General features: G+C 48.1%; 1 protein-coding gene across 1 annotated transcript; it reads left to right on the top strand.

The window, feature by feature from the left end:
• The first annotated feature begins 5,222 nt into the window (after positions 1-5,222).
• On the top strand, positions 5,223-11,968 carry LOC129326360 (erythroblast NAD(P)(+)--arginine ADP-ribosyltransferase-like). The gene is made up of 3 exons (XM_054974516.1): positions 5,223-5,312; positions 7,764-8,502; positions 11,426-11,968. Exons 1-3 carry the CDS (start codon positions 5,223-5,225, stop codon positions 11,524-11,526), a joined length of 930 nt encoding a protein of 309 aa, XP_054830491.1. The 3' UTR covers positions 11,527-11,968.
• The last annotated feature ends 8,325 nt before the right edge of the window (positions 11,969-20,293 follow it).

The following is a 20,293-nucleotide window of genomic DNA, read 5'->3' as shown; positions in this document are numbered from 1 at the left end:
GTTGTTGTTAGGCTGTATACCAGCTTTATAAGCACTTCCCAAACAACGCATGTTATTAATCCAAAGGGCAGCCGTGGTTGCCAAGCGAATTATCTTGCAGTGCTGGAAATCTCCTGTTCCTCCCTCTATGGGTGATCCAGTTAGAGGTATGTTAGATCTCTGTCTGAGAGCCAAACTACAAGTGACGTCTTACACAGGTTGGACACTAGTCGGCTTCCCTCAAGTTTTGATGGGAAATGTAGGCGCCCTGGTTTTACAGCTTGGCTCTCCATTACAGCTGCAAGACCAGGATGCCTACATTTCCCATCAAAACTTGAGGGAAGCCGACTAGTGTCCAACCTGTGTAAGACGTCACTTTTAGTTTGGCTCTGAGAAAGAGAATTGCAAACGACAGACAAGGAACCCTAAACTTTCATGTCCATCTGGCTAGACTTCTGGTATCTCTTTGAGCAGAAAGGCCTCGCCTTCTTCACTGCCTGTTAAGGTGAATCCATGTGGCTCCCCCTGCACCCCGCCCCTCGCCCATGTCTGCAGCTTGTCTTTTTCCTTATCTCTTACTTTCTTTTCTGGGCTATGTGCGGAATGGGTGGGAATGGGATTACATGGGGCTGGTTTGCAGTTCTATTTACTATCCTATGTGGAAAACTAAAAATTGCAATCCCATTAGTCGTTAATTAGCTCGTTCAAAGGTGTAGTTTGCTCTAACCAATCGAGCTTATCGTTGACCTTCAGCCCCTTCAGAGACCTGCCTTGGAAGAAGCTGCCAGACCACAAAAGACATTCAAAGCCAAAGCACAAGGGAGCCCCGGCAGGGACGAAGCTCTGAGAAAAAGAGAAGAGCCAGGTGAGCTGGGGAAAACTCCCCTCCTCCCCAGGGGTTTTGTGCCACATATAGCCCTCCAGCCCAATTCCTGGAGATTTTGGTTGCCAGCCTCCAGGTGGTGGCTGGAGAGCTCCTAGAATTACAGCTGATCTCCAGGCCATAGAGATCAGTTCCCCTGGAGAAAATGGCAGCTTTGGAGGGTGGGCTCTAGGACATTATACCCCATCAGAAGTCCCTCCGCTCCTCAAACCTTGACCTCCTCAGGTTCCCCCCCCCCAATCTCGAGGAATTTCTCCATGTGGAGCTGGCAACCATACCTGCTCCCCTGGCTGCAAGGGGCTGGTTCTTGCATGTCTCCTCCTGCACTGCAGACTTCCCATATTACAGCAGCACTTGGGGGAAATGCTGAAATTGCACAGACTGGAAAGAAGGCAAATTTTCTCAACCGGTTCCTGCACCTGCATCCTTCTCCACCCCAGCTCTTTCATTTCTCGGTTGTTGCAAGGGCTGGGGTAGGGTGGGAGAATGTGCATCCATTTGTCTTGATATATATCCCAGTTGTATCCCCCAATGGGAACCCAAAGGCCCCTTAGACCCTTACTCTCCCCTCCATTTTCTCACAACAACCATGTGAGGTTAGGCTGAGAGAGCGTGACTGGCCCAAGGTCACCCAGCAAGCTTCCATCATGGCAGAGCAGGGATTTGAACTCAGGTCCCCTGAGGTCTTGGATCACGTGGAGGTATTTTGTGCCCTCCTCAATGTTTTTGCATGGGGGATAAAAGCTTGGGAGAGAGGCAGGAGCTCTCCTTCCCCCCGGGCGGGGGGCAGCTTTCCAAGCCCATCCGGGCTCTCCTTGCTTTATTCTCCAAAGCTGTTGTGTGACTGTGCAAGCCTTGGTTGGCTTCCTAGAGAACTCGTGAAGGAAGTAATGTTTAGAGTGATCCCTAGTCGGACACTCGATCCACTTTGCCACCCCAGCCTCAAACCCGCCCCCTCCCCGCCATACACCAGCAAGCCATACCTCCCTGTCTCTCACAGGAGGTGGGAAGTGTGGGTCTCTGCCTCTCCCCCACCCAAGGCTACAAAGCAGGCAAGGCAACTTGTTGGAGGGATAGAGGACTCGGCCTCTGCTTTTCTTCCCCTCCTCAGGTGTGTATGTGGGCACAGAGAATGCACAGGTCCTTATGCAGGGGCTATGCAGGGGCCATGTGCCAGCCTGCAAATGGGTGAAATCAACAGCAGTCCGTACACGGCCTTTCTCTGTGGTGGCCCCTGCCCTGTGGAACGGCCTGCCTGAGGAGGTCAGGAGAGCCCCCACGCTCCTGGCTTTCCGCAAACGATGCAAAACCAAATTACTCAAAAAGGCTTTTGTATTGTAGGGAGGGGGGCTCTCAGATACTTCGCGAACGAGTTAGGGACCACAGACGTCACCACTATGTAGAATTGGATTCCTGCTAATGCTATGTCTTTGTAAACTTGTGTTTATTTACCCTGTAGCATTGTTTATGGAAATGTCCTTGATATTGACTGTACTAATCTCACACTTTGCAATCCACCTTGAGTCTCAGTGAGAAAGGCGGACTATGAATGAATGAATGAATGAATGAATGAATGAATGCAAAGTGCCCCTCATAAGCATAGAAAGCATCCGCTGGGCTGATCACTTTGAGATCTTCTGCCTATGTATATCAAGACCGCAATTCAGGGCAGAACAAAAAATGAAGGAGAAAATAGCACTTAAATAAGAAAGATCTTTATTCCCTTAACAAGACAGAGAATGATGGGAAGGCAAGAATAGCCAAACGAGACAGTACCCTAAACAAACACAAAACCTTTACATAAACTTCCCTGCCTGGGAACGGTTGTTCATTGGGGGGTAACCTGGGAAAGGGGGACTGGCTAGCAGTTAGACAAGCCGGAGGTGCTTTGGGGGACTAAAGGGAGGAAAGAAAACCTACAAGCCTGATCTTTAAGAGGAAAGACGGGCTAGAGCCCAGTTCAGGAGTAGATCCAGAGGAGCTAGCCATGTTAGCCTGTAGTTGCAAAATAGTAAAAAGTCCAGTACCACCTACCTTTAAGACTAACCGACTTTATTGCAGAATAAGCTTTCGAGAACCACAGCTCTCTTGGTCAGACGTGTTGCATTTCGAGATGCATTCTTGAAAGCTTATGCTACAATAAAGTTGGTTAGTCTTAATGGTGCTACTGGACTTCTTACAGTTGAGGAGTGGGTGATAAAAAGCAGGTCTGGGGGGGGGTGAAGTTTCAGAGATCAAAGGAGAGGAAAATTCAGTGATTTCAGCCCAAAGGAGGGGGGTCTGGCCAGCCATAAGTTGGAGAAGCAGGTTTGGATCCAGAAACCAGGGCCGATTCCAGATGGGCACAAATAGAGCGAGTGCTTTCGCTTTTTCAGCGACCTCACCCGCAATTTCCTGTCCCGGCTTACCTGTGGTCCATGGAGCTCGGTTGCACTCTATAAGCGGACGGTGTGAACGCGGTATTGAGGGTTTGCACACTTCTGGACGCTTAGTCGCCGCGGAGAGGCCCTCCCCTTTCCCTCCAACAATATTCCCTTAATTTTTTTTTTTAAACCGGGCGCCATTTGCGCAGTTGCACGTTTGCGCACATCGAACTGCGCAAATGTGCACAAATGCACAAAAGTGCACAAAAGTCGACGCTGCATATTCGCATACCTGCACATTTGCACATTTGCGCAAAACACGTAAAAATTTTTTTTTAAAAAAAACCGAAATGCGAACCAATGAAGTCCCCCAACGTCAACTGTGACGGGGAGGAAACAACCAATCCTGGGTACCTCAGTTGGCCGTGCGAACATCTGGAAGCGGGACGGCACGGCACGCTGTGAGACAAAGTGGATGGAGACGAAAGTGAACGTGTGGCCAGTAAGCGATTATTTCCGCAGAAAAACAGCAATTTCTGGCCATCTGGAATCGGCCCAGCTGCCAAGGCAGGGAGTCGAGGGGGTGCTTTTTATGAAGCTTTAATTCCATCCGCTGGGAGGCTGTGGTTTCGCTGGGACAGGACTGGATTTAGGGTTGACGCTTGAAATCTGTTGGAGAGTTTGAAAGTACCTGCTAAAGTTGTCCTGCGAGGGGAGCTTGGAGGAAGGGGCTGGTGATCGAAACTGGGATTTCCGTGAGAGGCGCTCTTGCTGACCACGGCTGGGAAGTTCTGCCTTGAGCATGATTGAATCAATGTGGGGAGTGGAAGGGTTAGGGCCAAGCCAGGAGCCTCAGGTATTGTCCGGCAAGCTTGAGCCGATGATTCCTAGCCAAGGCGTGGAGCCCGGGAGGCTTGAGATAAAAGGTCTTTAGTCCATGTACTCTCCACAGAGCCTTCCAGCAGGTGGGAAACTCCCTTTGTAGAGAGCCCACTTCCTGCCCCTTTCAGGAGGCTCCCAGTGCAATATCAAGCTGGATTTTTTATCCTGGCCTCTGGCAGCCTAGCCAGAAGATCTTTAGGGGTTAAAAACCATGGGGAGAGTCTTGTCGGTATCAGGACTGAATGGATTAAAGATCAAAGATCAAAAACAATTTATTCTGGGAACTAACATACTGGATGGGAAGGGACATAGAGCGAGACAGCATGCTAGAGAGACATGCTTGCTGCCTGATGTGCTGATGTGTTGTGTGCAGCACTTGCAAGAAGGAGAATAGCCTTCTGGAGATATGCCGGGAGCGGACCCTTAGGTAAAGACCACCACCCCATTCCTATCTGACTAGCTTCTCCCCACCACCCTCTGCAAGGTCATCCTCTTTTCATTCGTACACTAGATATTGCCTGTTCCAACAGTGCCACATTCCCTCCCATGTCCCCTGCATTGGCAGGAAGCATCCCTTTAAAGACACAAGATGGTTGGGAGGAGAAGACTAAGATTTGACACTACATCCCACCCATTCCCCTTTTATCCTCACAACGACATTGCGGGGTAGGCTGGGAGGGGAGAAAGTGACTGGACTGAAGTCATCCTGGGGGCTTCGGGGACGAATGGGATCGCAGAGGGGTGCAAGAGACATGCAAGAGGCAACATCCTAGGGTGGAAAGAGCCTGAAGGGCGGAGGCCGTCTTTCTGGATGGTGCCGCCCCCGAACGACCTGCCTGCCTCCTTGCCCTGGGAGGCCACAGCCTTTGCCTTGTTAAGCAGAGAGAACTCCAAACACGGCCGCCTGAACCACCGGCTCCAGTTAACAGAATGTGTGATGAGTTGTGTATCGTGTGGATCTGGGGAGGGAGGGGTCTGCTTCCGGCTCTGGGTGTGTTTTGGTGCAGAGTAAGGATGGGGGCTGCCACCCCCCCGCAGCAGCTTTTAGCCCCCAAGTCTGTTCTCAGCAACAAGGCTGGCAGCAAAACACGGGCTAGAAATAAAGAGAGGTCGGGATGTTTTGCAGGAGGCCGAGGAGGAAGATGCCACCACAACGTGTGATCCTGATTCTCTGCCTGGCGGGATTTCTCTCTCAAGACCGTCAGGTATTAAGGACGCACGAGGGGACAAGGGGCTAAGGGCTTGAGTCTGAAACGGAAATGGATTCACCTTGTTGTGGGGAACGGCAGACTGGGGCAGAATGAGTAGCTGGCGCAGGGCCTAGATCTGAAAACCGTGTTAGGGAGCGGCCTCCGTTGTTCTGAGAAGCAGCGCAGGGGTGTTGGTAAGAGTCCCACATCCACTGGACTGACCAGCCATCTCTCGTGACATGTTGGTCTCCCCATGGCGGTTATGATGGCCAAAGGAAATGCACGTGCCTGGAACAGGAATGTAGGGATGCCTTGCCAGCCCTGAGCCAGTAAATGCAAGAGATTTGGAAGGCCGTGCCTGGGAGGGTGGGGTTTCAGGGAATGTGATGGGATTAGGGATGCCAGACCCCCGGTGGGGGCAGGGGATCCTTCCGTGCGCACTCCCCCGTGGCACTGCGTGCTCCTGTGTGCAGCAGCTGCCGGGATTGGGCCCGTTTTGGCCTGGATCGGGGCCTCTGCGGAGCGCAGAAGTGCTCCTGCACTCCACAGTGCTTCAAAATGGACCCATTTCGGCCAAAATAGGCTCATTTCGGGCCAGTTTCAGTGTGGGTTGGGCCCGTTTTGAGCCCCTGTGGAGCGTGGGCGCACTCCCAGGGGCCGTGCAATGATGTTACTCCCGAAGTGACATCATCGCACTTGTGGGGGCACGCACGCGCTTTGTGTGCACGTGCAACCCCTCTCCCCCAAGGTAAGTGCCAGGCCCCTATCCCCCTGCCAGGAGGTTGAGGGGACCTGGCAACCCTAGATGGGATATCCTCCCTAACGCTCTAGGAATTTCCCCAAACTCTATGGTAAAGATTGTAGAGATTCAGGAAATTCTTAGAACATCATGTCAGATGCAACATCACTTTGGGGGAGAGGTCAAGTGGATGTGACATCACTTCTGGGTGTGATGTTCTAGGGAGTCCTCCAATCTCTATGGTCTTTAATACAGAAATGAGGGGAATTTCTAAAGCATCACTATCAATGCTGCCCCCCCTTTTCTTCTGCCCTTTGAGTCGATGAGTGCAGAGGATGGGAATTGCCCGCTGTCTGTGGATAAATGGCAAGCAAAGCCAGTAATATGCCTTTTTAAATTCTTTTTTTAAAAAAAATATTACATGTAATTCTATATTAACAAAGCACAACAAAGAAAAAAACCCTAAAACAGCAAATGTGAAACAACCAAGAAATTGAGAAAAAAATACAATGCCCGTTATTGCCGTACATTTTGGCTTTGCAACTTCAACAAGACGTTGCCGCAGCTCCGGGGCTTTCTGCTCAGTAAATGCGTCAAATTCCATCTTTCCACAGACTCCTAGTGTGGCGTGGGGGGAGAAGAGCTGCAGATTGTTGATTAGCAGACGATCTAAATGGACCCCAGAGGGCAAAAAAGCATTCACGCACACTCAAGTCTTTGCTAATCAAAGGGATGAGGTAATTTTTTCCATCAGAGCCACATTCCACAGGCGCTTGTACCACATACTAAGAGGGTTGCCATCTGTCTGGTTTTCACCCGGACCGTCTAGTATTTTGGGGGTCTGTCCAGGAAAATCGTTCTCCTTAAATCGAACGCTTGGCCCAGCCCCTTCCCCCCTCTCCTCTCCCATGTGGCAGAGTGGCGGTGTGGTAGACTGGGAGAAACAGCCACTCAGCCCAGGCTCCCAGGTATCCTCCTGTGGCTGTGTGGCATGGCTCAGGAAAGCGGCTAGCAGCCCGGGCACCTGAGTGGCCTCCTGAGGCTGCTCAGTACAGCTCAGGAGTGGCGCCCGGAGTAGGGCGTCAGCGTGGTGACATCACTTCTTGCTGTGATGTCATCGCACCGTCCTGGGAGCCCACGCATGAAAAAGTAAGTCCACCTCTCTTCTCCTCAGGGTCTGGTATTAGTCCAGACCCCATCTGGCAATCCTACATACTAACAGATTTTAAACGTTTGAGGTATGATGGATCACATGATCCTGTTAAGAAAATCTCAACTCTCTTTAAACTCTTATTTATCTTGGGCCATAGAGGGTAGAATTTCTTTGTATCTTTATCCAGCCACAAGGACACTTACAGTGCAGTCATACGTAGGGTTGTCTGCAGGTGACTCTTATTGGGGGCTGGCCGGCAACGTGGTGACACATTTAATCACAGAGTTGTGGGTGAATGCTAGAGCGTCCTCCAATGCGATGACATCACTTCTGAGTCTTGCCAGAAGTGACGCAATGGCATCAGACCACCGCCCTTCCCATTTCCTTTGCTGCCTAGCTTGGCAGTGGTGGAGCCAGCAGGGGGTGGAGGTCTCTTGCCAAAGCAGGAGACCTGTCAAGCTTGCCACAAGCATAGTTACACCTTGCTTAGCCCATTCTGGGGCCCAGGCACGCCGTCCCACTCTCAGCCTGCCTTTGCTCTAGCTGTCTGCCCACATATTCCTTTCTGATTCAGGTCTTCAGCTTCTCCATAGAGAGAAGCTTCTCATCGATCCGAGAGGTGCCATTTGACATGGCCACAACCTCTTTTGATGACCAATACAACGGCTGCCAGGATATGATGGAGGATAAGGTGGGGGCTCTCCTCCGCACTGAGTTTGCTGATACCATCTATGCCAAGGTCTGGGAAAATGCAACTGCCAAGTGGAATGAGATTAAGGCCTCTGCCTCAGTGCCCAAAGACCTCAAGCCGGAGTACGCCATCGCGGCCTTGGCCTACACACGGAAAGAGGCCTTCTTATATCGCGATTTAAACAGAGCTGTAAGGAAAGCAGGGGAGAGCGAAGAGTATTACCTCAGGGCCTTCCACTTCAAGGCCTTCCATTTCCTCTTGACGAGAGCCCTTCAAGTCCTGCGGGCCAACGCCAGTCCCAAGTGCCACGAAACGTACCGCGGGGTCAGAGGTGCCAGCTTCATTGCGGAGCCCTCCGAGAAGGCCCGTTTTGGATACTTTGCTTCCTCCTCGCTGGACAAGGACCAGGCCATGAGCTTTGGAAAGGACACCTTCTTCACCATTGAGACCTGCTACGGGGGCTACATCAAGGAGTTCTCCTTCTTCCCAGAAGAGGAGGAGATTCTGATCCCACCCTTCGAGGAGTTCCAGGTGGCAGAGGTCACAGAGACGCCTGACGGGGTCCACATCCGTCTCATCTCCGCTGGAATATTCAGCAAGTACAACTGTGTATATGTCAAAGGTAACCATGTGAGCAACTTCCAAATTCGGAAACCAGTAGAGCTCAAGGTCCCACAATAGCCTAGAATGTGACGTCCAGCTTAGGCACAGCCGTGTCTGTAAATTCCTTTATGCAATCCAGACCAGGGTGTCTGGCAAAACCACTAGGAACAGATGCAATGAATTATATTATATTATATTATATTATATTATATTATATTCTGCCTTTCTCACTGAGACTCAAGGCAGATTATATAGTGTGAGATGAGTACAGTCAGTATCAGGGACATTTCCCTACAGCATCAAGGACATTTCCAGAAACAATGCCATAGGGTAAATAAATACAAGTTTATAAAGACATAGCATTAGCAAGGATCTAATACAGAGCTGAAGAATTGCTGAAACAGAACATAAGCAATTCTAGGACTGACATTACACAGCATGAAACAAAGGTAGTTCGTAGGAGTACATATTTAATTTGCTTGAAGAGCAAATAGAGCAGATGGATCAGGTAAGCAAGCCAAGCTACATATGAAAAGCAAGACCAAAAAACCGCTTGTGGGTATGCACGTGCGCACACACAGAAAGTCAGTAGTCAACATCCTTTGTCAACAGCAAGTATAATTTAATGATTATACTTTAATGATTATGATTAAATCTGGAATCTGAGCGACTCTCATCCAGGTAATCCCACTGAAATTTTAGGGAGGGGGCACAGTATGACCCAGAAATGTGACGGCGCAGAGGAAGGCGATGGGGTCAGACTGGAATTATCCCCGGTCTTCCACAGCACTGTTGCCACCCAAGAAGGGCTGCCCTGGAGGCGGTTCAGAAACTGCCCTCATTGCAGAATTCTGCAGCTTCGGTAACCAAAATGGTTAAAAAAAGGGGGGGGGGAATCTTTTTATATATAAATGCCAAGGTCAATGCAAAAAAGCAAAAAGAAAATTAATAAAATTCCAAACAATAAAACTGGGTAGTTAAAACAACAGAAGTCTGTTTCCACATAGAAGTACTGTACCTTGTGTAAAAAGTATTGAACAAATCTCCCTGAACACACAGAGATCTCACACGTTAAAGACTGCTTACAGATGGCCTAGTACTGTTATAATATACATCATCATAATATACATGGCGCCAAGTGCATTTCGGACGTGAGGCTTTTCTCAGTGGTCTTAATTTATTTAATACACACCATATGATACATTCTTAAATGACAGAATGAGCGACCAAGCACAGAATAAACACAAAAAGGATAGAAATGATCATGGGATGAGTAGATGCCACTTCGCCATGCAAAAACATTGGGACTGTCAAAGGCACCGTGGTATAAATGAGGGTTTTTTTGGTAGACCTCGATAAGCCAGGTCAGTTTCCCGCAAGTTTCCATGGGAAGTGTAGTGAGAAAGAACGGCCGCTCGATGCGATTCTCTGCCAGGGAGAGAAACCTTCCCACCACTTGAGGACTATTTTGAGGTGGGCAGCTCACAAAGCCAGCAGCCAGCCCCACCTGCCTGCCCTCCTTGCCATGTGGTGATGGTGCCCAGCACTCCCTCCTCTGCCCGCCTCAGCAGGAGTGCTTGCGGCAGCCTCAGCCACCAACTCTCATTCAAGGACTGAGCGATGCCGTGCGCGCTCCGTCGCCTCCCTAGGACCGAGGGCTGCAGCATAGTCCACTCAGCCCCCTCTGGCCACCGCTGGCACATTTCCTCCTTGCAGAGTATGGAGTGCATTTAGGGCAGAGAGGGGAGCACGTCAGCGGCGGCCAGTCGACTACGCCCCAGCCCTCAGTCCTAGGGAGGTGGTGAAGCGTGCTAGGTGTTCGCTCCATCTCCGAGTGGGACCTGGTGGCCGCAAGCGCGCCTGGCTGGAGCTGGAAGAGAAGGGAGCACTGGGCACCACCACTGCATGGCGAGGCGGGCATGCAGGCGGGCTGGCTGCTGGCTTCCTGGGCTGCCCTCTTCAATATTTGTGATGTTCGTTTGAATGTCTGAATTTTTATACTGTTTTATTGCTTTTATGATGAAAGTATATGAATGTTTTTTATCTGACGTAATCCACCCTGGGCCTGCTTGTGGGGAGGGTCCAATAAAAGTCTAAAATAAATAAATTAATAAGTAATTAAATAAAATATGGTCCTTGAACAGTGGGAGGGGAGAATTGCATCGAGTGGCCTTCCTTTCTCACTACACTTCCCATGGAAACTTGCGGAAAACCAACACGTGTTCTTCACATGTTGGATGTCTTGTGTAGTTTCCCTCTAAGCCATTTGAGCATCTCTGTATAAGATGTCTTATGTAGACAGACTCGGAGAGAAGGGAATTAAAAGCCAGCCTTGAAGAACTCAAGGAAGCAAAAGCGGGAATTAATCTTTTAAAGGAAATACGAGCCAAAGTGGTCACTATAGGGGCAGAAGAGACATCAGGGCCGATTCCAGATGACTAACCTTAAGTCGCTTCATGCCACCCTCTTCCGGATCGCGACGGGGAAAATGCGAAATATTGCGTTTCCTCGCGCGAGTTTTGCGCATCGTCGCGCAAAACTCGCGCAAGGAAACGCGATATTTCGCATTTTCCCCATCGCGATCCGGAAGAGGGCGGCATGAAGCGACTTAAGGTTAGTCATCTGGAATCGGCCCTGGAGATAATTCTACGGAAGAGGCTGAGGGACCTTTCAGCAATCTGGAAAAGAGGCACAAGGAATGCTTCCAGGGTGGGTGAATGCCACTAACTCCACAGGCAGCACATGCTCCATAGCCAAGGCCAGCTCTATGTCCTGTGCAACGGAGGCAGCCTGCCCTGGGACTCCTGCTCAGCATCCTGGCCTTTTCAGAGGGGAGGATTGCAAAGCAGTATTTATTAATTTATAGCCTAATTTACCATTTCAGCCCAGGAAAAGGAGCTACTTACAGAGTTAACCCAACCTGCTTTTTTTTGTCTTAACAGATGCAGGTCTGAGCCATTTATTTGCTAATGTCCGAATGCCCTTCCTCTTCTGGGGATTTCTTCTCATTGCTGGTGCCCTTGGAGACCCGGGATTTCTCTGAACACAGTGTCAGTCTTTCCATTTCCTAGTATTTTTCAGAATCTGCCACTGGGGATGAAATGGGGCAATAATGTGAAATGTAAAGGAAACCAGACATTGGCTTTAGCTACAATACCTAGCAACAAGTGCCAAAGAGGTTTTTGCAGCCCAAAATATGCAGTTAGATTGAATTTCATTATTAGTTTGCAATTTCTGAATTACTCTTTTGCTGCTGCAGTAGTCATTTAAATGTCTCACTTGATGAAATAATGAGATGGGAACAAGATTGCCAATTGGCCTGGAAGAAAATGTCGCTTCGCAGAGGTTTAATATTCAGAAATGTGAGGCTGGAGCCTGCGTGATGTGGAGGATTCATGGCACCAGCCAGTATCTGCTGCAGATCAAAACCAGTTTAGAAACTGGCAACCTTAGGTAGCAAGAAATGTAACACAAACATTTTTCATTTTTCTGAGATTGCTTAAGAGTTCCAAATGTGTACCATTAATATATGTTAAAACTCCACAATGGGTTTCACCTTTGGAAGCTTTTACACAACCGAATGTATTTTCGATGGATAAGATAGTTGGATATAAAGAATTATTGGACGAGAAAGGGGTTTTAAAAACAAAAGAAGAGCTATTAAAGCAAAATATTAATTTAGATTGGTGGTCAAGGACATAGATCGAGTCTAGATATCATAAAGACAGAAAGTCGGGAGGGTTCTACACAGAACAAACTAAATTTGAATAACTGTTATGTGACTCTGATGAAAAATGGATTAAAAAGATGTATGTATTTTTCATGCAAATGAAGAAGGGAAATGAAGTGGTAAAAATTGTAAGACTAAATGGTTACAAAATTTGGGACAGGAAATTGAACTAGAACAATGGAATAAAATATGGAAGGTTAACATGAAAATAACGAAATCAATTAACTTGAAAGAGAATTTGTATAAAATGTTTTATAGATGGTACTTAATTCCGGATAGATTGGCTAAAATGTATAAGAATACACCAGATAGATGCTGGAAATGTAAAGAATGTACAGGAATTTTCTACCACATGTGGTGGACCTGTAAAGTTGTACGTAGATTTTGGATAAGGACACATACACTGCTTCATACAATCTTACAGATACCAATACCTTTTAGGCCAGAACTGTTTCTACTGAACTACAATCCAGATTAATTTAATAAGGATCAAAAACACTTTATAATACATGCAGTGACAGCAGCCAGAATTTTATTAGCATTTTATCGGAAACAACAAATAACACCAATCCAAGAACTTGTGGGAGAGATTATGGAAACAGCGGAAATGGACAAACTGACAATAATATTAAAAGGGAAAATGGAAGAAGAATTTGCCGGACCTTGGATACCGTTTTATAATTGGATTACAAATAAGCATAAAGACTTGAACTTGCCAAGAATGTAAAAGGACTTAAATATGTTGTTCAAATCTATACTGAGCAGTGTTGTAAGTGGACCATAATAGATATGTTTACTTTTCTTTGTTCTTTTCTTTTTCGTAGTTTTCTCTCTTCCTTCCCTGTTTCCTTGCCCTTTTCTTTTCAACTGTTTACCTAAGTGAAACCAAGAGCCCCGTGGAGCAGAGTGGTAAGCTCTTGGCTACTTGGCAGTCCCAGCCTGGGACCCTTAGAGAAACAAATACGTTGCCAGAAAAAAGGTGCTTCTGAGCACATGCAGAATGGCTTTCTGTGGCTGCTAAGCAAGTGCCTCCATCTGCTAGGAGCAGGGTGTGTGTGCTCCAACTCGATGCAGATATCACTCAAGCCCTGTGCACATGTTTATGTGCTGTCCTGAACTATCGCTGCCTTGTGGACCCAGTTTCGGGTAGAAAGGCAGCAGGCAAATGTTTTAAGCAAACAGAGTAAATTTCCTTTCCCCGATGCAGTCTCCCTTTTCTTTCTATACCCCTTATCTGTTTTAAAAAATAAAAATTATTTTCAAAAAAAGAACTGCTGAACTGTGGAACTGCTTCTTAGAGGCATTCTGTACAAGATGCATGAAAGAGGAGGTTGAATTCTGAACTGCACCCCATCAGACCACAGGTGGGAATTGTAGTTTTGAATCCTTCTCCACTTACCAAAACTTTCTTCACTAATTAACACGTCAAGCCAAGCGCTGCCCTAAACCTCTCTCCCCTATGCACTTGATTTCTACATGCAAGGAATGGTCTAGAGCCTTTTTCCCCCCACACAGGAGCCTTTCAAAATATGACGCACCTGCAGTCGGCCTTGGAACAGTGCAGGATTTTGCCCCTTCATCCTACCTAGTGCAACGGCTGCCACAGGGCCCAGAATCCCCTCCCAGAAATCTGCATACCCCCCACACAAAACCACCACTCCCAGTTCCAAACAAAACCTTCACAGAGGGAGGGAGGCCCCCCCATCCTCCTTGTCTCTGAGACGCCAGCTGCAGCCAGCCGCCCATGTAGCACAGCACAACGCAGCAGCAGTCATAGCAACAAACTGGCACCACAGCCTGCCAAAGTTCTTCTGCGCCCAGCAGGTGCAGCAGCAGCCAGTGTGGCTGTTCATCTTGCTTCTATCAGCTGCTCCTCCTCACCTCCCCACCGCATGAAAATACTGGACATTTATATGTCTGGTATTTTATTTGAAGATTTCCCGGACAGTCCAAGAAAATACTGGACTGCTCGGGTGAAAACCAGACACCCGGCAACCCTCGGTGTCACTGCTGTCAGGAACCAAGTCTAAACTGTCTCCCGTCCCCCGTGGGTTCCCAGCTGCCCGCCAGTTGCAGGAAATCTCCCAAGGGTTTGACACCTTGCCCCGCTGCCCTGCCAGTGGTTGGCGGGAGATGGCAAGCGCCTGGCATCATCAGGCTGGCCGCAGGAGCCTTCCTGCACTTCATTAGGGCCGAAGACCTTGCCACCTGCTGGGAGGGTATAGGGACCTGACAACCCTAGTCCCCCACCCACTCTGCCCCTGTAATGCCCCAGGGGGCTGAGACGTGCATCTGCAGTGGGATAGTGCCCTGGCCTGACCAGGCCTGCTTGTCTTACCTTGCCCAGGAGCACACCTCCTCCTCTCGGCTCCCCTGCTTCCCTTCTCTGCACCCCCCCCCCACCTCTTTATTCATCCCCAAGGCCCTGTCCAGGCTGGCTGTCAGGTCTGCTGCCCACAGTCCTTCCATATTGTTTTTGCTTTGCTGTACTTTTCCAGTAACATTTCCTGTGTGTGTGTTAGCAGGAGCAGCTTGGTTCCCGAGACAGCCTTATCTGAGATGGCTCACCACAGCGGCCTTGGGACAGCTCCGTTCACTTTCCCACCTTCTGGACCAGCTGGGTAGACACTGAGGGTGGGGGATGGTTTAGAGGGTTTGATATACTGTAGCAAGCCGCTAATACGTCATCCTCAACAAGAGATCTGTGTACAGCCAGAAGCTTGCTTTAAAACAAGGGCATGGATGGGCACAGACATGACATGCCCTCCCCAAGCTCCCTCCCGCCAAGTCTCCAGGAACTTCCCAACCTAGAGCTGGCAACGGTCACGACCCCCTTGGAACTGCTCAGCAATGGACTCAGAATCCCCGGAGGAGGAGCCCCAGCTGTTGGGTCAGGGACTGTCGTGGGCCAGAGGGACCAGGAAGGACCCAGCACCGCAAGGGCACCTGAGGACATCTCATCAGTGCCAGAGGACCCCCTGCCAGGGCCTGCGAGGGAACCCCCTCCATCAGCCTCTGAGACCGTCGCCAGCCCTCTGCCCGGCAGGACTCTGGCCTGTGGTCCCCCGGGACCTCCCCCAGTCTGCAGGGACACAGGCAGCAGAAGGCACCGGCTGAGGTGGCACAGAGCAGGCGAAGGGCCAGGCTGGCTGGACGCAACCCTGTGGTACAGCTCAAGCAGTGCACCGGGGGTGGTTCCTTGCGGGATCCTGGCCAGTGTGCCAAGCAGCCTCAGGAACTCCAGCATTGGAGTAATTAATGAGGTTTTGCAAACCCAAATAAATAAGAACCCAGAATTGCTGCTACTGAATTTGGGGATGGAAGATGTTCCAAAGCAGCACAGAACATTGCTATTTTACATGATCACAGCAGCAAGACTTTTGTATGCGCAGAAATGGAAAGTGCAAGAAATACCAACTATAGAAGATTGGATTTACAAATTGTTGTACATGGCAGAAATGGACAAAATGACAAGAAAATTGAAAGATCTTGATCCAGGAGAATACATTGCAGACTGGGAGAAGCTGAAACAATATTTAGAAAAAAAATGGGATGTGAAAGGAGAACTGTGGCAGTTTGAGAATTATTAATATGTGACTTTATAAAGGGGAGAGAGAAGTAACTTTACCACTAATGGGGAAATTTAGTTATTAATTAATCTAAGCTGATATTAGTAACAAAAAGATTGTATTAAAAATAGATAGTTTAAACAGTGAAATGTAGATTGTTATATTAGAAAATTGGAGATATAGAAGAATTTGAATATGCTTAGAATAAGGGATATATATAATATACGTAAGATTTAGAAAATTATAGGTAAGAGTAACTTAAATAATAAGATGGGTTAGGGGTTGGAAAGCTGTTGGAAGTCAATAAGGAGGGGGGGAAAGGGTGGGGGCTGATATAATCTAGATAAGATGGGAAATTAGCAGGAAGGCTTAGCAGGAAGTGACCTTTTGCATTGAAAAGGCAACTGCTGGGCAGGGGCAGGGCAGAGCAGAGTCACCTGGGCTCAGGAGCACATGGTCTGCAGCTGCTAGAGGAGGTAAGGGCTTTTTGCCTTTCTTGGCTGTGGTGGGTTAAGCTGAGAAGCTAAGGGTGGTCCTCTCTAGCTTTGGGGCTTTTTGTGTGTAGTTTTGTGTTGATTTGAGTGTAGTTTTGAGGCTGAGTGTGTTTGGGCTTGATTGTGTTTGAGGGTGAGTGTGTTTGTAAGGCTGCTGGGGGTTGCTGGAGTACAAGCCACACCCCCCCCTTTGTGCTCACCTCCTGTGCTTAGCAGGAAGTGACCTTTTGCATTGAAAAGGCAACTGCTGGGCAAGGGCGAGAGCTAAAGGGCTCTTGGCCTGTGGCTCTTAGCCGGGGGATCATAGCCGTTTTCTTTCCTCTTAGTGTGTTATTCCTAAAACAGAATAATGAAGTCAGAATGCCAGCAGGGGGTTGGGGGCTTTCCAGTGTATTGCACTGAGTGTCACGTGTATGACTATCTGCCTTCTGGTCAGAAGTCCTGGATGTGTGCTCGCTGCAAGGAGCTCCTGGTTCTCAGGGAACGAGTACGTACCCTTGAGGCCAAGGTGGCTGACCTGGAGAAGCGGAGACAGTTAGATAGGCACGAGGACAAGATTCTCAGGGACAGGATAGATGTGTCCCACTCTAAAAATGGCAGCGTTCTTGTTGTCAAGGAGAATGAGGATCTTGTGGAATCAGGGCACCGTACTGAGGATAAGGGGAACATGCCCTCAGAAGGGACCTCTTCTTCAGTTGGTGAGCAGGTTTCCCTTCGCATCAAGGAACCATCCCTGGGTGGGGCGGGAGGGAGGCTCTTGGTAGTTGGTGATTCGATCCTTAGACAAGTAGATAGCTGGGTGGCACAACTGCGTTCTGACCGTATGGTGACTTGCCTGCCTGGTGCGAAGGTAGCGGACATTACGCGTGTTATAGATAGGCTGGTAGATAGTGCTGGGGAGGAGTCAGCGGTCGTGGTCCATGTTGGAACCAACGATGTTGGGAAAGGCAGTCGTGAGGTCTTGGAACAAAAATTTAGGCTGTTAGGCAGGAGACTCAAGGCCAGGACCTCCAAGGTAGCCTTCTCAGAAGTGCTACCTGTTCCACGCGCAGGGCCAGAGAGACAAACGCAGATCAGGAGTCTCAATGCGTGGATGAGACGATGGTGTAGGGAGGAAGGGTTCAAGTTTGTTAGGCACTGGGATTCTTTTTGGGACAAGCGGGAGCTGTACAAGAGAGACGGTCTCCACTTGTCCCGAGAAGGAACCCGGCTGCTGGCACTTAAAATCAAAAAGGTGGCAGAGCAGTTTTTAAACTAAATGCTAGGGGAAAGCCGACAAGAGATAAAGTGTCTCTGGTTCAGGATGGTTCATCTCAGAGAGATGAAGGGCTAGGTATAACACTTCTACAGGGAGATAGATTAGAGTTGTCAACTGAGATGGAGACAAACAGTGCAGATGACCTAACTACGTCTCGAGGCAAAGTGTGCCGGGGAAGTTACAGGTGTTTATATACAAATGCTAGAAGTGTCCGAGGTAAAATTGGGGAGCTGGAATGTTTAGTGTTGGGCGAATCCATAGACATTGTGGGCATATCAGAAACTTGGTGGGATGAGGAAAATCAGTGGGACACGGTGATTCCTGGATATAAATTATATCGGAAGGATAGGGAGGGAAGGGTTGGTGGTGGGGTGGCTCTATATGTCAGAGAAGGTATACATTCCAGTAAGATTGAGAAGGTAACTGAATTAGATTCGCTTCTGGAAATGCTATGGGTTGAAATTACGGGCCCAAATGGAAACTTAACTGTGGGAGTTTGTTATCGCCCTCCAGATCAGAAAATAGAGGAGGATTATAAAATGATGACAGGATTAAAGATGGCTGCTAAACAAAAAAACTGTGTTGTAATGGGTGATTTTAACTACCCACACATTGACTGGGCCAATGGGTGTTCGAATCGGGGGAGAGAAAGTGAGTTTCTAGACTGTCTCAATGACTGTGCTATGGAACAGATGGTTACAGAACCTACTAGGGGAGAGGTGATCCTGGATTTGGTCCTCAGTAATGCTGAAGACCTGGTGAGAGATGTAAATGTGATTGCACCACTTGGGAACAGTGACCATAATGTTATTGAGTACAACATATGTATAAATAGGAAATTGCCAAATAAGACCAACACAGCCATGTTTAACTTCAAAAGGGGTAACTTTTCTGAGATGAGGGGGTACGTGAAGAAGAAACTGAAAGGGAAAGTAAAAAAGGTCAAAACACTTGGGGAATCTTGGAGACTATTTAAAACTACAATCCTGGAAGCTCAAATTAAATATATACCGCTGGTTAGGAAAGGCACAAATAGGTTTAGGAAAAGGCCAGCATGGTTAACAAGCAATGTAATAGAAGCTGTAAAAGGTAAAAAGGATTCTTTTAGGCAGTGGAAAACTAGTCGGAGTGAGGTTGATAAAAAGGAGCATAAGCTGTGGCAAAAAAAGTGCAAGTCTGTGATCAGACAGGCAAAAAGGGAATATGAGGAGCATATTGCAAAGAACATAAAGAAAAACAATAAACAATTCTTTAAATATATTAGAAGTAGGAAACCAGCTAGGGAGGCAGTGGGGCCCTTGGATGACCAAGGCGTAAAAGGATTACTAAAGGGTGATAGGGAAATGGCCGAGAAGCTGAATGCGTTCTTTGCTTCTGTCTTCACTGTGGAAGATAAGAAGTGCATGCCCACTCCGGAAGCACTGACTTTGGGAGGGGTTTTGAAAGACCTGAGTCACATTGAGGTGACGAGAGAGGAGGTTATGCGACTGCTAGATAATTTAAAAACTGATAAATCACCGGGCCCAGATGGCATACATCCAAGAGTTCTGAAAGAACTCAAGTGTGAACTTGTAGATCTCCTCACAAAAATATGTAATCTGTCATTAAACTCTGCATCTGTTCCTGAGGACTGGAAGGTAGCTAATGTTGTCCCCATCTTTAAAAAAGGTTCCAGGGGAGATCCGGGAAATTACAGGCCAGTCAGCCTGACGTCAATACCGGGTAAGTTGGTGGAAACTATTATCAAAAATAAAATTAGTGGGCACATTGATGACCAAAAGCTGATGAGGAAAACTCAGCATGGGTTCTGTAAGGGAAGATCTTGTCTCACCAATCTGTTAGAGTTCTTTGAGGGAGTGAACAAACAAGTGGACAAGGGAGACCCGATAGATATTGTTTATCTTGACTTCCAGAAAGCTTTTGACAAAGTTCCTCATCAAAGGCTCCTAAGTAAGCTCAGTAGCTATGGGATAAAGGGCCAAGTCCTCTTGTGGATCGAAAACTGGCTAATTAATAGGAAACAGAGAGTGAGTATAAACGGGCACTTCTCACAGTGGAGGGTGGTGAGCAGTGGGGTGCCACAGGGGTCGGTATTGGGTCCAATGCTTTTTAACTTGTTTATTAATGATTTGGAATTGGGATTAAGCAGTGAAGTGGCTAAATTTGCAGATGACACGAAATTGTTCAGGGTGGTGAAAGCCAGAGAGGATTGTGAGGCACTCCAAAGGGATCTGTCGAGGCTAGAAGAGTGGGCATCCATGTGGCAAATGAGGTTCAATGTAGCCAAGTGCAAAGTAATGCACATTGGAACCAAAAATCCAAAATATAAATACAAGTTGATGGGGTCTGAACTGGCGGAGACTGACCAAGAGAGAGATCTTGGAGTCATGATAGATAACTCACTAAAAACGTCAGCACAGTGTGCGACTGCCATAAAAAAAGCTAATGCTATGCTAGGGGTTATTAGGAAAGGGATTGAAAACAAATCAGCCGGTATCATAATGCCTCTGTATAAATCGATGGTGAGGCCTCATTTGGAGTACTGTGTACAGTTCTGGTCGCCACACCTTAAAAAAGATATCATAGCACTGGAAAAAGTACAGAGAAGGGCAACTAAAATGATTAAAGGGTTGGAACACTTTCCCTATGAGGAAAGATTGAGGCGCTTGGGGCTCTTTAGCCTGGAGAAAAGACGACTGAGGGGAGACATGATAGAGGTTTACATGATAATGCACGGGTTAGAGAAGGTAGAGAAAGAT

This window comes from Eublepharis macularius, chromosome 3 (assembly GCF_028583425.1).
Source record: "Eublepharis macularius isolate TG4126 chromosome 3, MPM_Emac_v1.0, whole genome shotgun sequence".
Lineage (NCBI taxonomy): Eukaryota > Metazoa > Chordata > Lepidosauria > Squamata > Eublepharidae > Eublepharis > Eublepharis macularius.
This window is presented reverse-complemented; position numbering and strand designations above follow the sequence as displayed.

Coding starts and splice junctions, on each gene's coding strand:
- LOC129326360 (XM_054974516.1), top strand. CDS start 5,223: ATGTTTTGCAGGAGGCCGAGGAGGAAGATGCCACCACAACGTGTGATC. Junction 5,313..7,763: donor TTCTCTCTCAAGACCGTCAG/GTATTAAGGACG, acceptor TTTCTGATTCAG/GTCTTCAGCTTCTCCATAGA. Junction 8,503..11,425: donor CAACTGTGTATATGTCAAAG/GTAACCATGTGA, acceptor TTGTCTTAACAG/ATGCAGGTCTGAGCCATTTA.